The 14,325-nt window shown below is 46.0% G+C and overlaps 1 protein-coding gene across 2 annotated transcripts; it reads left to right on the top strand.

Moving 5' to 3' along the window:
• The first annotated feature begins 56 nt into the window (after positions 1–56).
• Positions 57–13,767, top strand: TMX2 (thioredoxin related transmembrane protein 2). Of its 2 annotated transcripts, XM_083146058.1 has the most exons (8): positions 96–430; positions 7,078–7,138; positions 8,565–8,678; positions 9,579–9,655; positions 9,739–9,845; positions 9,950–10,015; positions 10,104–10,233; positions 12,155–13,767. In XM_083146058.1, the coding sequence occupies exons 1-8, from the start codon at positions 242–244 to the stop codon at positions 12,284–12,286; spliced, it is 876 nt and encodes a 291-aa protein (XP_083002184.1). In that variant the 5' UTR covers positions 96–241; the 3' UTR covers positions 12,287–13,767. The 2 variants fall into 2 exon arrangements, with proteins under 2 accessions (XP_083002185.1, XP_083002184.1); XM_083146059.1 differs by lacking the exon at positions 12,155–13,767 and having other exon boundaries at positions 57–430; positions 9,950–10,004; positions 10,104–10,232.
• The last annotated feature ends 558 nt before the right edge of the window (positions 13,768–14,325 follow it).

The following is a 14,325-nucleotide window of genomic DNA, read 5'->3' as shown; positions in this document are numbered from 1 at the left end:
ACGTTTCCACAGCCATCAGGGCCATTCCTGGCAGTAGGCCAGGCCCAATGTCAGAGCCGATGCCTGCATTGCCGTCCGCGATTGGCAGAATCCTGTTGACACGGGTTTTTGCTTTGTGTAGAATCTGATTGGCCAGCGTTATACCTTGCGCTGTGATTGGCCAATGTGGTGCCCGGCCTCGGTGCCAGTAGCAGGGCAGCAGGCCAGGCAGTACTAGCAGCAGTAGAGCTTATCGGTCATCATGGCGGTGATCGCTGCGCTCCTCGCCCTTGTATACGCGGCGCCCGGCCTGTGGCGATGGGTGTCCCAGCCGTATTACCTGCTCTCCGCCCTGCTCTCGATCTCGTTCGTCCTCATCAGGAAAGTGCCGCCCGTTTGCACCGCGCTGCCGACCCAGCGGGAGGACGGCAACGCCTGTGACTTTGATTGGGTGAGCAGCAGCATGCCTCCTCCGGTGCTCAAGGGCACATATGCCTCAGTTACAGGCACCAAGAGCTCTGACCCATTGTGCATTCCTTATGTGTCTGTAGTTCTAGCCTACATATATATAAAACCAAACTATCCCTTTAAACCGGGACACAAATTACACAGGTTCTCTGGCTGGCTTCATTTCCCCTGGTTTTGATCAGCCATGAAACCTGTGTAATCTATAAGAATCTCTGTTTAAAGGGATAGTATGGTGTTCTGTATGTGTGTGTGTGTGTGTGTGTGTATGTATGTATGTGTATGTGTGTATATATATATATATATATATATATATATATATATTCACACCTGCATTGCTTCTATTGCTGGAGCCACAGCGAATTCTGTACTCTCTCACACTGATGCAGACAGCAGGTGCACGCCTGCTTGTGTTCTCTGTATCAGTCAGCCTGACTACAGCATGTGTTATCCTAAAATAGCCGCTGTGCAAGTCTCTTGTGGAGGTACATGGATTTTTACCCACACCATGTACCTATCCATATTGCTAAAGCTGCCAGGCTTGGGTCTAACTCTATATATGTGTATTATTCCTGCTCCTATTTATTTTTTGAAACCGAAACCTTGATTTGTGGTATGGCCAGTGTAGTGGGCCAAAACATAGATTTAAAATGGCAATTGCTGACATCTGCAGTCTATAGAAGGGACCTAAGGCACTGGGGTGTTGCGTTTGCCTTGGAATGTGCAAGTGTAAATCATGGTATAGTACTTGTATTTGATGTGTTGGTGGATATTTATTTTTATTTATTATTTACAGTTTCTTATATAGCACAGCAGATTCCGTTGCAGCGTCTTATATAGCGCAGCAGATTCCGTTACAGTGTCTTATATAGCGCAGCAGATTCCGTTGCAGCGTCTTATATAGCGCAGCAGATTTCGTTGCAGCGTCTTATATAGCGCAGCAGATTCCGTTGCAGCGTCTTATATAGCGCAGCAGATTCCGTTGCCCTTTACAATGGTAGACAACAGGTATTAAAAAAGAAAAACAAGAAGTGGAGCGCTAGGTAAAAAATTGGATTAGGTCAATTGGGTATCACAATAAAAATACATTTATTTAAGCACATATAAAAAAAGCAGCAATAATTGATTATGCTCATACAATGAATAATAAGAACAATGGTATCTCAACCATAAAAGCAATTAAGTATAAAATGGTATAAATGGGACCGAGCTTATATAATTATGCGTTCTCCTACTTGCCAATAGTCCAGATCTCAAGGTGCCCCTTGGTTACCCCTTTAGTTGGTTGGGGATCTGAATGAATGGGTGTCCATAACCATGCTGGGATGAATTCGGCCGCTGTGTCTCAGAACTTACTGTCCGTTAGTTGGAATGACGGTTGCACAGATGGATAAACGGCTTCCCAATTAGGCTGGTGGTAGTGTCCCAAACAAGATTTTTCCAATGTAGGGGTGCAATAAAGTTGGGTACAGATGGTACCAGGCAAGGTAAATGTAGGAGTGTCCCGCTGTAAAGCTTCAGGTCCCAATAAACCAATGTATCCTGACGCGTTTCGTTACCCTAACTGGTAACTTTTTCAAAGGGATACTGCTGTATAGCTTGACAGGTTATTTATACCCTATTACAGGAAGTGCAATGTGCAACAGTAAAAACATTACCCAATTGACCAATTTCATCTAAAGAATAGGTTCTGACAGGAGGCAGACCTGTCAGGTATATATAAACATTTATACTACTTTATTAGAGAATATACAATGATTTTAGAGGTATAAAACAGCGTTTTTATACAAGTACGATCCATTTCCTGTCTTTGGAACGCACTCAGGATGCGTATTTCCGGTTGTTGGAACGCATATATTATTGGCGCCTTTTTTAATCGGCTATACAGCGTTCATATGGGCGCTGTATTAATGTGCCACAACTATATAGTTCCCCTCCTGTTTCAATAATAGTGCACCTGTCTAGTACAGGGCGGGGGAAGCGCCGGTGTCTGACCTGGCGTGGACCAGGGAAGACGCGCTGAGCGGCGTCACATATGGCTTCCGGTTTGATAGCCGGAAGTTCAGCTGCATTTCCCGATTCTTGGAACGCAGGAAGCATCAAGATCAGCGCTCTGTATCTGTATGGAACGCACAATAGAGGAAGTCATGCGTTCCATACTATTCAATATACGTTTAAGGGGGATTTTATTCCAGGTATATACACGGAGACCTGGAATAAAATCCCCCTTAAACGTATATTGAATAGTATGGAACGCATGACTTCCTCTATTGCGAAACGCGTCAGGATACATTGGTTTATTGGGACCTGAAGCTTTACAGCGGGACACTCCTACATTTACCTTGCCTGGTACCATCTGTACCCAACTTTATTGCACCCCTACATTGGAAAAATCTTGTTTGGGACACTACCACCAGCCTAATTGGGAAGCCGTTTATCCATCTGTGCAACCGTCATTCCAACTAACGGACAGTAAGTTCTGAGACACAGCGGCCGAATTCATCCCAGCATGGTTATGGACACCCATTCATTCGGATCCCCAACCAACTAAAGGGGTAACCAAGGGGCACCTTGAGATCTGGACTATTGGCAAGTAGGAGAACGCATAATTATATAAGCTCGGTCCCATTTATACCATTTTATACTTAATTGCTTTTATGGTGAGATACCATTGTTCTTATTATTCATTGTATGAGCATAATCGATTATTGCTGCTTTTTTTATATGTGCTTAAATAAATGTATTTTTATTGTGATACCCAATTGACCTTATCCAATTTTTTACCTAGCGCTCCACTTCTTGTTTTTCTTTTTTAATACCTATTGTCTCAAGGAACTGACCTTCCTTGGTGTGAGCTGCTCAGGTCACAAACACCCCATCCTCGGCGCCCCTCTCTTACCTTTGGTAAGAAACCCACTTTTTTTCTAATGGTAGACAACAGACAGACTTGGAGGTTAGAGGGCCCTGCTGCAAGCTTACAATCTATGATATATGATCTGTGTTTGCAAATGCTTCTAGTGCAACATGTATAGACCCAATTGCAAGGAATGGGGCAGCTTAAAAAAATGAAAAGTAGGGTAGGAAGTTCAATTGATTGGAAAGGGAGAAGTCTTTCAAAAGCTGTGTGGAGCACTGCCCCATTGAAAATTTTAACTTCTGGACCATAGAGAGGTGTCTGCAGCAGGCAGATCTGTAGAAATTGTCACCACCCGGATTGGCTACCTATTTATTGGGATTTGTAACTGCATCCCTCTATATTTCAAGCTACAGCAACCAAACAGTGACGAGCAGCTCTGTGGAGTTTGATTGGTCATTACATTAGGAGCACGGTTTAGGCTTCCTACCAAGATTTGGCCTACCAGTAATAGCACCTTTTTAGGGATCTGCCAGTCAGAGAGGTTTCTCCATGGCCTCAAATGGTAGCCACTAATTTTATATTTTGGAATTTATTGGTTCCTAACAAACCACCCGATGACTTTTTAAGAACTGTGTAACCTTAACATTAAAACACACTCAGTATTAACACAAATATTGGCTCCCTAGCAGTACTGGAAACTGCTGTCACCCATACGTCAAAAATATAATATGTACTTGTCTATAAGGATATGCTTAGCCATCCTGCTATCTGAGGTAGCAATAGAACTGGTACCCTGATAACTAAACACACAAACTGCATTAGTATTACAGATCTCTATTATAGATCACATGGTTTTACGTTTTGTATGTCAGGACATCACTGAGCGCTGCCTTCTGTTGGAAGGTGCCTGTTCAGTTTGGGAAAATCTAACCACAATAGAATAGTCTATCGGTAGGATGTGAGCAGATCTGAGAAGCTGATGGACACTGTTTTTGTCAGCATAAGGCAGTGATTGAGTGGTCTATTGACATCTTGAAGGGCCTTGCTCACGGCAGGGTTGTTACCTAGGATGAGGGTTTGTGTCGGCTATTAGTCAGTCAGCTGTAGCTGGTCAGTGTGCTGGTGCTGGGTGAGGGTATATGGTTCCCCAAATTCTACCAGGGATCAAGTCGGGCTCCCAAAATTGACAGTCTGCTGAAGCTTCAATGATAAGTCACAAAGAGAATCCTCCGCTCAGCCCAATACAGGTCTTAAATGTAGAGAGAGCTTGTTTTCTGGGATAACGTCATCACCCCCACCACTGCCAATAGTGTGGTTACAGCAAGGCAATCCTTAGCCAACTTGCCTGCCTTTGTCTGGTGCCAGCCTAGAAAGCATTCATTCTGTACAATGGCTTGGTAGCAATGCCAACCTTCTGGTAGGCTGTGACATTGGGCTAGATGAATATCTGCCCTTCAGGATACTAACGTACATTTCAGATTAGCTCGTCCATTCTCCTGGTGTTTGCCCTTGGCAAATATATAGTCCTATCTTTAGTGTTTGGTACACAATGTGTAATGACCCCACTGCAGCATGGGCCTTTGGGGGAGATAGGTGTCTGCAATAAAATGTCTGAGAGCCATCCCTGACGTTCCCTCTCTTAAGATGCCCACACACTAGAACGATTTTTGGGCCGATTGGCCGATTTTCGCTCCCATGGATCTTTAGGCCCCCATACACTAGGGCGACTTGTCCTTAGGACAAGTCGCCCCCGACTTCCCCCTGAGCTTCCCCGGCTGCTCCCCGGGGGAGCTTGATTAGATTGGCACTCGATGTGCCATTTTTTAAGGCCCCCATACATTAGGCCGACTTGTCCTTCGGACCCAATTCTCCTGTGAGCCGCCCGGCAGCTCCCCGGGAGGCTCACATACAATTTGGCACTTGATGAGCCAGTTTTTACATGTGATAAATCGCTTGCGATTTATCACATGTAAAACAAATGGGGAGCTGCAGGGCGGTGAGGAGCAGTGGGGGCGGGCGGCGGCCGTAGGTGGGGGAGGGCGGCGGCGGTAGTGGGGGCGGGCGGCGGCAAACAAATGAGTTCCCGGCGGGTGCCGGGTGCGGCGAGTGATGCTGACCTGGCCGGGCAGCTGTGATCAGAAATAGCAGCGCTGCCGCTGCGGGACGGGACGCACAGTGGCGGCTATTAGATTTTCAAAATTCCTGTCAAATGACCGGCCGTTCTGTGATTGGCTGAGAGAGCTCTCAGCCAATCACAGAACGGCCGGTCATTTGACAGGGATTTTAAAAATCTAATAGCCGCCACTGTGCGTCCCGTCCCGTCCCGCAGCAGCAGCGCTGCTATATCTGATCACAGCTGCCCAGCCAGGTCAGTGTGTCTGCCCGCCGTGCTCCCCCGCCCCCCGGTGTCTGCATGCATATGCCTGACAGGTGGGCAGGCATATGCATAGCATACAGGGAGGTCGGATGATCTTATGTGCTGACCGTCCGACCTCCCTGATCCGGTCCGATGCGCACGGGACCGCGCATCGGATCGGATCATACATCACACACCTGCGATTTTGGGGCGATTTCATCCGGTTATCGGCCCAAAGTGCCGAAATCGGATGAAATCGTCCCAAAATCGTATAGTGTATGGGGGCCTTTACATGTGATAAATCGTCTCGATTTATCACATGTAAAATACCCGGGGAGCAGGGGGGGGGGGGGCTACAGAGGTGGGAGCTGGTGGGAGCAGGGGGGCTGGGGACGCTGCGGGGGACACGTCTGTGTCCCCCGCTGCTGGGGATGCTGCGGGGGACAGCGTCTGTGCGGCGAGGCGGTAGAGGGAGCAGGGGGGGCTGGGGACGCTGCGGGGGACACAGGCGGCATAGAGCCGGGCAGGTGGGGAGCCGGCGGGAGCTTTCAGTGCTAGAAAAAAAGCCTATACAATGAATGGGCAGCCTGTGATTGGCTGAGCGCTCTCTCAGCCAATTGCTGACTGGCTGAGAGAGCGCTCAGCCAATCACAGGCCGCCCCTGCATTGTATGGGCTTTTTTTTTTTTATTCGATACTGACAGCTCCCGCCGGCTCCCCCTGCCCGGCTCTATGCCGCCTGTGTCCCCCGCAGCGTCCCCAGCCCCCCCTGCTCCCTCTACCGCCTCACTAGGTCCCAAGTCGGGTGGTCGGACGTGCAGCAGGTCCGACCACCCGACGCAGATCCGATGCGCACGGGACCGCGCATCGGATCTGAGGGGACATCAAAACTAGCCGATTTTGGTCCGATTTCGGCCAGATCCGACTGATCTGGCTGAAATCTGACCAAAATCGGCTAGTGTATGGGGGCCTTTTTGCTAAATCTTCTGATCTTACGTGCTGCACAAAAGATCAGAAGATTTAACAAAAGATCCATAGGAACGCACACGGGATCTTAAGAAAAATCTTTGGTAAAGATGTGCGCTTGCCTGAAATCTTTTTTGTCCAGATCAGACAAAAGATTTGAAGGCTAATTTATGCGCACATCTTATGATCGCAGATCTTTCTAGTGTGTGGGCACCTATACATACTATATCAGGCATGTCCAAACTATGGCCCTCCAGCTGTTGTTAAACTACAAGTCCCATCATGCCTTGCCACAGGTTTGCTATTAGGGAATGCTAAATCTATGGCAAGGCATGCTGGGATGTGTAGTTTCACAACAGCTGGAAGGCCACAGATTGGACATGCCTGTACTACATCTTTAAATTTCTGCTAAGTTATTGTTTTATGTTCTAATATTTGTCTCTTCTCTCCCACAGAGAGAAGTGGAGATACTGATGTTCCTCAGCGCCATAGTGATGATGAAGAACAGACGTAGTAGTAAGTGTCAGTCACTGTGGGAACGTAACCATGAGCCAGTCGTCTTGTTGTATTTGGTAACACAGAAACTTCATACATAACTGATAATTCCCACGCGTTATATCTGAGGCGACATTAGAGACTAATCTCAACTTCCTGTATATTTATTAACATTCACTTGTTATAGAGCCAGCATCTTCTGTTGTGCTTTTATATTGCGGAACAAACCAGGATAATAACAGTCAAGCAAAAAGGTACGAGGGCTCCCAAGATTCCAACGTGAAATATAGGGATGAGAAATAAACGACCTGATTTATAAAGAAATATGATGCATATACTGTAAGACAGGCTTGTCCAAACTATGGCCCTACTGCTGTTGTGAAACTACAAGTCCCATCATGCCCTGCCACAGTTTTGCTATTAGGGAATGCTAAAACTATGGCAAGACATGCTGGGATGTGTAGTTTCACAACAGCTGGAGGGCACAGTTCGGACATGCCTGCTGTAAGATACCTGGGTACTTGTGTATTTTGGCGGCGCCCATCGCATACCATAACGCATACGATGGTATGCGACGCGATATCGTACGATAGTGCACGATGGCATACAATTTTGAAATTGTATGCCATTGTACATGGCATACGATGCCATACGATGCGATGCGATTAAACATTGTATAAGCACCCTACTGGGTGCTTATACAATGTTAAGCACCCAAATGGGTGCTTACAATGTTAAATGCACCCCCACGCCACCCCCCCACTATAAACGTGAACCCGAAGCGTGGCGAGCGCAGCGGTACGCGTCCTACGACCTTTTCATACCCCCACTATCCACGTCGGCGTGGAGTTGAGAATAGAATAGTGTGGCGAGCGCAGCGAGGCGAGCGGACGCGGATACCCGTGAAGCCCGCGAAGGGACGCGTTTACCTGTGAAGGTATCCGCGTCCGCTCGCCACGCTTCGGGCTCGGTGGCTCGCTGCGCTCGCCACACTATTCTATTCTCAACTCCACGCTGACGTGGATAGTGGGGGTATGAAAAGGTCGTAGGACGCGTACCGCCGCCCCTCGCGGGCTCGCTGCGCTCGCCACGCTTCGGGTTCACGTTTATAGTGGGGGGTGGCGTGGGGGTGCATTTAACATTGTAAGCACCCATTCGGGTGCTCAAAAGCACCCTTTAGGGTGCTTATACGATTTTTGGTCGTATAGGGGGTCAAAATCGCATCGCATCGCATGCCATCGGGTGCATGGCATGCGATGCGATCTGTTCGTCGTACGACGGACATCGGGGGCGCCGCCAAAATACACAAGTACCGATACCTGTACACATCCTTTCAGCATACATTGTACTGCTCTGTTTGTAACACCATTAAAGCTGCACTGAAGCATCTGTGGCTATGTGCTTTCTGTACACTAAAGCCTTTCTCTGACCCATTCTCTGTGTACAGTTACAATTGAACAGCACGTTGGAAATATCTTCATGTTCAGTAAAGTTGCCAATACAATCCTGTTTTTCCGCTTGGACCTGCGTATGGGCCTCCTGTTTGTCACCCTGTGCCTAGGTAAGTCCTGTACAGTCCTCTCTGTATTGAGCAGATGGTACACAGAGTAACCCGGCCATTCCTGTCTGATCCTCCCTTACCATCTCACACTGAGCAGAGCAAAGAGACCTTACAGAGAGTGTGGGGGGGGGTTGGCTGGCTGCTAACTTGGCCTTCATCTGGTTTTAATCAGCCACAAAACCTGTGTAGTCTATGAGCGTCCCTGTTTAAAGGTATTGTGTGGTATGCCTATTAATAATAGGAGGCACTGCTGCTTAGTTTGGTGGTGCCCCAATGCAGGTCTCAGGGGCAATCCAACAATCCACATTTTAAGCATATCAATGCTGAGGCACAGGTGACCTAATTACTACCTCATCTATGCACAAGCGGGGATATTCCTAAAACGTGGACTGTTGGCAGGCCTTGACGAATGTGGTTGGGAGACACTCGTTCAAACCAATAATTATTAACTAAGAGCTGCTGTTTCTTTTAAGGAAGCTTTATAATTGGCCACATTGCAACATAACTCATATTGTAGTACAATGTATTATCTGCTAAGTCCCTCAGGTTTATGGGAGAACAGTAGTACATGGTTGAGTGGCAGGTGGTTTAGTCAGTATGTGAGACAAAGATCACATTCCAATGTCCTAAGCGCATACTGGCTACATGTGGTTCCACACAAGCAGTAAAAAATATGTGGAAAGGCGCTTCTAATATCTAGCAATGATATGTGAAAGACTGTACAAAATGGCCGACGTGTGGCTAACAGTCACATAACCATTATTATCCCATACTGGTACACTATCCTATCTTTTACCCATTTTGTGGTAAACAGTTAAGTGTAGCCTCATCTTTCATAGATGTAATGTAGGAAATAAATGAACAGTGAATAATACTTTATTGTATGTTTCTTTCTTCCAGTCTTTCTCATGACCTGTAAACCTCCTCTATATATGGGTCCAGAGCATATCAAGTATTTCAGTGACAAAACAATAGAGGTACATATTGGCATTATTCCTGGGGGTGTATGTAGACTCATTGGCTTCTTGTTTTGCCTCTCTAACTAACCCCCTTTCTGCAGGAAGAGATGCAGTCTGATCGGCGAGTGACGTGGATAGTTGAGTACTTTGCAAACTGGTCCTCTGAATGCCAGTCCTTTGCCCCTATCTATGCAGAGCTGTCTCTGAAGTGAGTAGTTCTCCCATCTCCTCACTGTAGCACCATTCAGCACATTGACTGGTTTTTATGTCTCTCATCCTGTAATAATGGAATCCGGTGATCATTGTTTACAGGTACAACTGTGCCGGGTTGAAGTTTGGTAAAGTTGATATTGGCCGATATCCTGATGTCAGTACTAGGTGAGAAATTCCCCCTCTCCATGTTTTTTCCTTGCTCTTTCCATTCCTGCCTCTTTTTAATGAAAACGTGGCTTTCACTTTCTTGTAGGTACAATGTGAGTACGTCGCCCCTCACCAAGCAGCTGCCCACGCTCATCCTGTTCCAAGGTGGCAAGGAGGTACTCCGGCGACCACAAATAGATAAGAAGGGGCGTGCTGTATCGTGGAGCTTCACTCAGGTAACAAGACTCAATATGACGTGCAACCATTGGCCGGCTCCTTACCCGCAGCATCCTATGTATCCATCGTGGCTGAACTGCTGGTCTTGGATGTACGCATCTAGAACAGTCAGTCTGGCCATCCGTTCAAAGGAGATTGTCTAAGCAAGAGCCAATTTCTCAGCGGTATTGTCATTCAGTGGGAAACTGGTCTCATCGACTGGGGGAGGGGTAGAAATGTACATTTCGAAGTAAAAATGTTACACCAGAGTTTCCCAAATGCAGCCATTACAGTCCAGGTGATTAAATCATCAAATTGAATGGAGTACTAATTAAGTCACCTGTGCTCAAGCATGGATAGCTTTGAAACCTGGACTGTAATGGGGAAGTTGGGCGCACACCGGCAGATATATCTTCAGACTGATGGCGCAGAGTATTCAGCATACCAATCCGTCAGGGCGGACATCACAAGTGGCCGAACGTGCATGTGCCTGATCATTGTGCGGTCAATGACCGCCGGCTCCCGCAGCAGCTGTACGGGCGGCAGGGAAATACACATACACCACACGATGCGCCGATTTGGCCATCAGCTGACATGATCTGTCTGTGAATGACACAGTGCGCAGACATATCGCTGGTACACACTGGCTGATGGGCCAGCGATATATTGGCCAGTGTGTACATTGATATCCAGGCTCCAGCACAAATGGTTACATCTAAATAACAGAGGTGCTAGTTAAATGAAGTGCTCAAACCTGGGTATCAGTAAAACCTGGGCTGTTGATATGCTTGAGGACCAAGGTTGCAGATGCCTGTACTAACCCCTGTCCCTTATTCACAGTCCTAAATGCTGTGCCTTGGATGCCAGAATTAGGGCTAAGAATCAGAACTTCTTGCTGCCAGGCCATATCCTAGATATCCTCAACCAAAGGGAGATTTTCCCCTATGATTTTTTATCTGCTGCCCTAACCACTCTTTGTAACCTATTCCTATCTTGGCTGGTGGCTGAGCTAAACAGATGGAGTTTGGATCAGCAAGCCTGCTGATCTACTGTGGGAAGATTACAGTTACTTATTGCACCCGGCTTGTTCATTAGTGTGAGCTGTTATTATGACCTGCCCACGCCATCGTAATGTTTATTGAACCATGATCAGTGATATCAGCTGGAGGAAGCTTTCTATGAACTGCATCAGGAATGGTCTCAGTGAGGATGCACAAGGGACTGACGGACCAGTGATGGCGGTGTCAGTGGGGGTTTATCTATGGCACCAAGATTTTTTTTTTAAATCCTATTTTAAAGGAGGTAGATGTATATTGGGCGACGTGAGGCCCTGGGGCCACATGCATCCATGCAAGCCTTTGTTTGCAGTCTTCGGCTTCTTAATGCTTTGTCATGTTTGCTTGCTGATATAGTGGGATAGATTTATTAAGCCTGGTGAAGTGATAAAAATGGAAGGTAAAGCATCAGCCAATCAGCTCCTGACTGTCAAGTTAAAGGCTAGTGTTGAAAAATGACAGGAGCTGATTGGCTGGTGTGTTATCACCTTCCACTTTGTCAGTTCACCGGGCTTAATAAATCTGCCCCTTTATTAGATGTACCCTTTAACTCCTAGGTAGGATAGCGCCACACACGAGCCGCTAGCCAAGTCTGCCACTTGAGTATTTATTTGATTTCATATCACACATACAATATGGCTATGTAGGTAGTTTTGTATGTAGAATAATGGTTCTCAAAGTCGGTCTTCAGGACATACACCGTGCATGTTTGCAGGTTTCCGCACAGCATCAAGGGAAATAATCAGCTCCACCTGTAGTTATTTTCAAATGTGTCAGTCAGAAATGCGTGCACCTGGAAAACGGGAACTGTGTGGGGTCCTGAGAACCGAGTTTGAGAACCAATGGACTAGATTCAACTCACAACTCAATCTATTCGGTCTTGCAGGAAAATGTTATCCGAGAGTTTAATCTCAACGAACTCTATCAGAAAGCCAAGAAACTTTGGAAGAATCAAGACGACACAGAGCCAGAGGCTGAGCCGGACCAACTGCCAATAGAGAGCAAGAAGGACCAGTAACCCTGTTCATGACTCCCGTCCTCCCTGCTCTTCTCTAAGTGATGTACGTGGAACATAAGCTGACACTCCATTACAGTCTTACACCACATCCCGCCGTACGGCCTGACCGTCATGTAATGAAGACTTTGTCCGCATCACTGCTGCCAACCCCCCCTTGTCACTGTTGTTGTCTGTTCTACATTCTAAACAGCTTGCTCTGTTAAACTGTTTCATCCTCATTTTGCTGGCTGTTACTAATCTTTTTAAAGGTACCAATAAGGGGGATTTTCATATATTTATTGATATGAATAGGCCTGTACTCGGCTAGTGTTGTAAAAATGCTAAACAAGCTGGAATATAAGCCTAATACTGGATGGTGAGTTTCTGCGATAACTGTTCTCTGTACCCAAACAGAGGGTGATCCGTAATACTGTAGCTAATGCTGAATGTTATACATACACAGCACATTGTATTGCAGGGCTACAAATGCTGACCAATAGTAGAGAGTTTAACAAAGCCAATTTGTGTGTTTTTGTGTAATATATTTGCCACCATCCGCTTGTTATTGGAAACGGCTCTTCTGTGAGTGCAGATATTCTGTGTAGAATGTTAGTCACAGATTTTGTTTGAACATGTGTTTTTTTTTTTTTTAACTCTTACCCACATGGGCCAATGTGGGAGCTGCTACTATCTATTCGGTATTAGCAGCTGCTGGGACCCGGTGGGGTGCCGACATGAGCTGGCAATGAGGGAAGAACGGTGAGGGCCATGCTGCATTGAGCTGTGTCCAATGCCGTGGGGCCACACATCAGGATTGGGTGTGGCATACCATGGTGCTATTTTGGCTATATAGACAATATTGATAGTGCCTATCTCTTCGTGTAGACACACCTTTATGTTGGCCCATACATGGTGACACTCCAGCGAGACTGCAGGCGCCCATGTCATTTTAACCCCTGGGGCCCAATAATAGGAAGCCAACTTCTTTTGCCTTGAGTTCAAAATCACATCCTTGCAAGGCAGACGCTGTGCTTCAGCATGTACACGGCTTATTAGGGGATTCTTGGAGTTGGTGATACAATTGTACATTAATTAGTAGTGCTGACATGTAACTGTGACATTGGTCCTTATTTTACAATGTCTGGTTTTAATGTTATTAAAATGAAGGCTCATCAGTCTTGTTAAGAAAAAAATGCGTAAGATTTGGAGGGGTCCCTAAAATGTTCCCTTTAATCAGTGCATCGTGTGTATAGATATATAATATAATCTCATCTAGTCAGTTATGTGCACACAACTGATCGGTAACACTGACTGGAAAATAAATTAATATAGTTAGTTTTACTTTTTTTTTTTTAAATGTGATTTATTTAAAGTAACAGGAAGCAAACACTTGCTTGGAGGAGCCCAGAGCTGCTATATCCGTATACACTGTTGCTGCGTCGGAAATATGTTGTATTTGAACTACTACTGTAATAAAGAAAGATATTTTCGTAGACAGCCAACACTTCTGTAAGTTGCATTAGATTTTGAATAATAATAAAAAAATAAAAGCTATCTTAACTCGGCATGGTATAAAAGATATTCAGTGTTATGGTGGGTAAGGTTGGCGAGGTGAAAATGTTGACGCAACAATTGTTGACATTTTTTGTTGTGGGCTACATATTGTATATTTCATATTTTTATTGATGATTGCAATACTCTCATTCCTGGTCTTCCATTTTGAATTTAACTGCGAGTCTAATTATTCTCAGTAACTATAGCCTGCAGATAATTCTGTCAGTCCCTCTATTGGTTTCCTGTATTATATCGTATTCAATATGAAAGTAGTTTACCTACACGTTTAAAAAAATATCCCGGTATTCGGGTTTGAAAAACGCTCAATCCTGAAATTTAGTGAGTCACTGTAACTAACGGCCCAAACTCCCTGCCCCTGCGCAGTTGCTTACACAAGGGAAGGGATACGCAGCATCAGAACCATCTTGTTTCGACTTGTGCCTAGCCGGGAGGTGGACAGGAGCAGCATAGTAACCTGACTATGAAACATGACCCCTGACCTCACG

The sequence above is a fragment of the Crinia signifera genome, chromosome 6 (genome assembly GCF_055691185.1).
Source record: "Crinia signifera chromosome 6, ASM5569118v1, whole genome shotgun sequence".
NCBI lineage: Eukaryota > Metazoa > Chordata > Amphibia > Anura > Myobatrachidae > Crinia > Crinia signifera.
Note: the sequence above shows the minus strand (reverse complement) of the source record. Positions and strands in the feature narration are given on the sequence as shown.

Excerpts from the sequence above, each read along its gene's own strand:
- TMX2 (XM_083146058.1), top strand. The coding sequence starts at position 242 with ATGGCGGTGATCGCTGCGCTCCTCGCCCTTGTATACGCGGCGCCCGGC. Across the intron at positions 7,139-8,564 it reads GATGAAGAACAGACGTAGTA|TTACAATTGAACAGCACGTT; the intron begins GTAAGTGTCAGT and ends CTCTGTGTACAG. Across the intron at positions 9,656-9,738 it reads TCAGTGACAAAACAATAGAG|GAAGAGATGCAGTCTGATCG; the intron begins GTACATATTGGC and ends CCCTTTCTGCAG.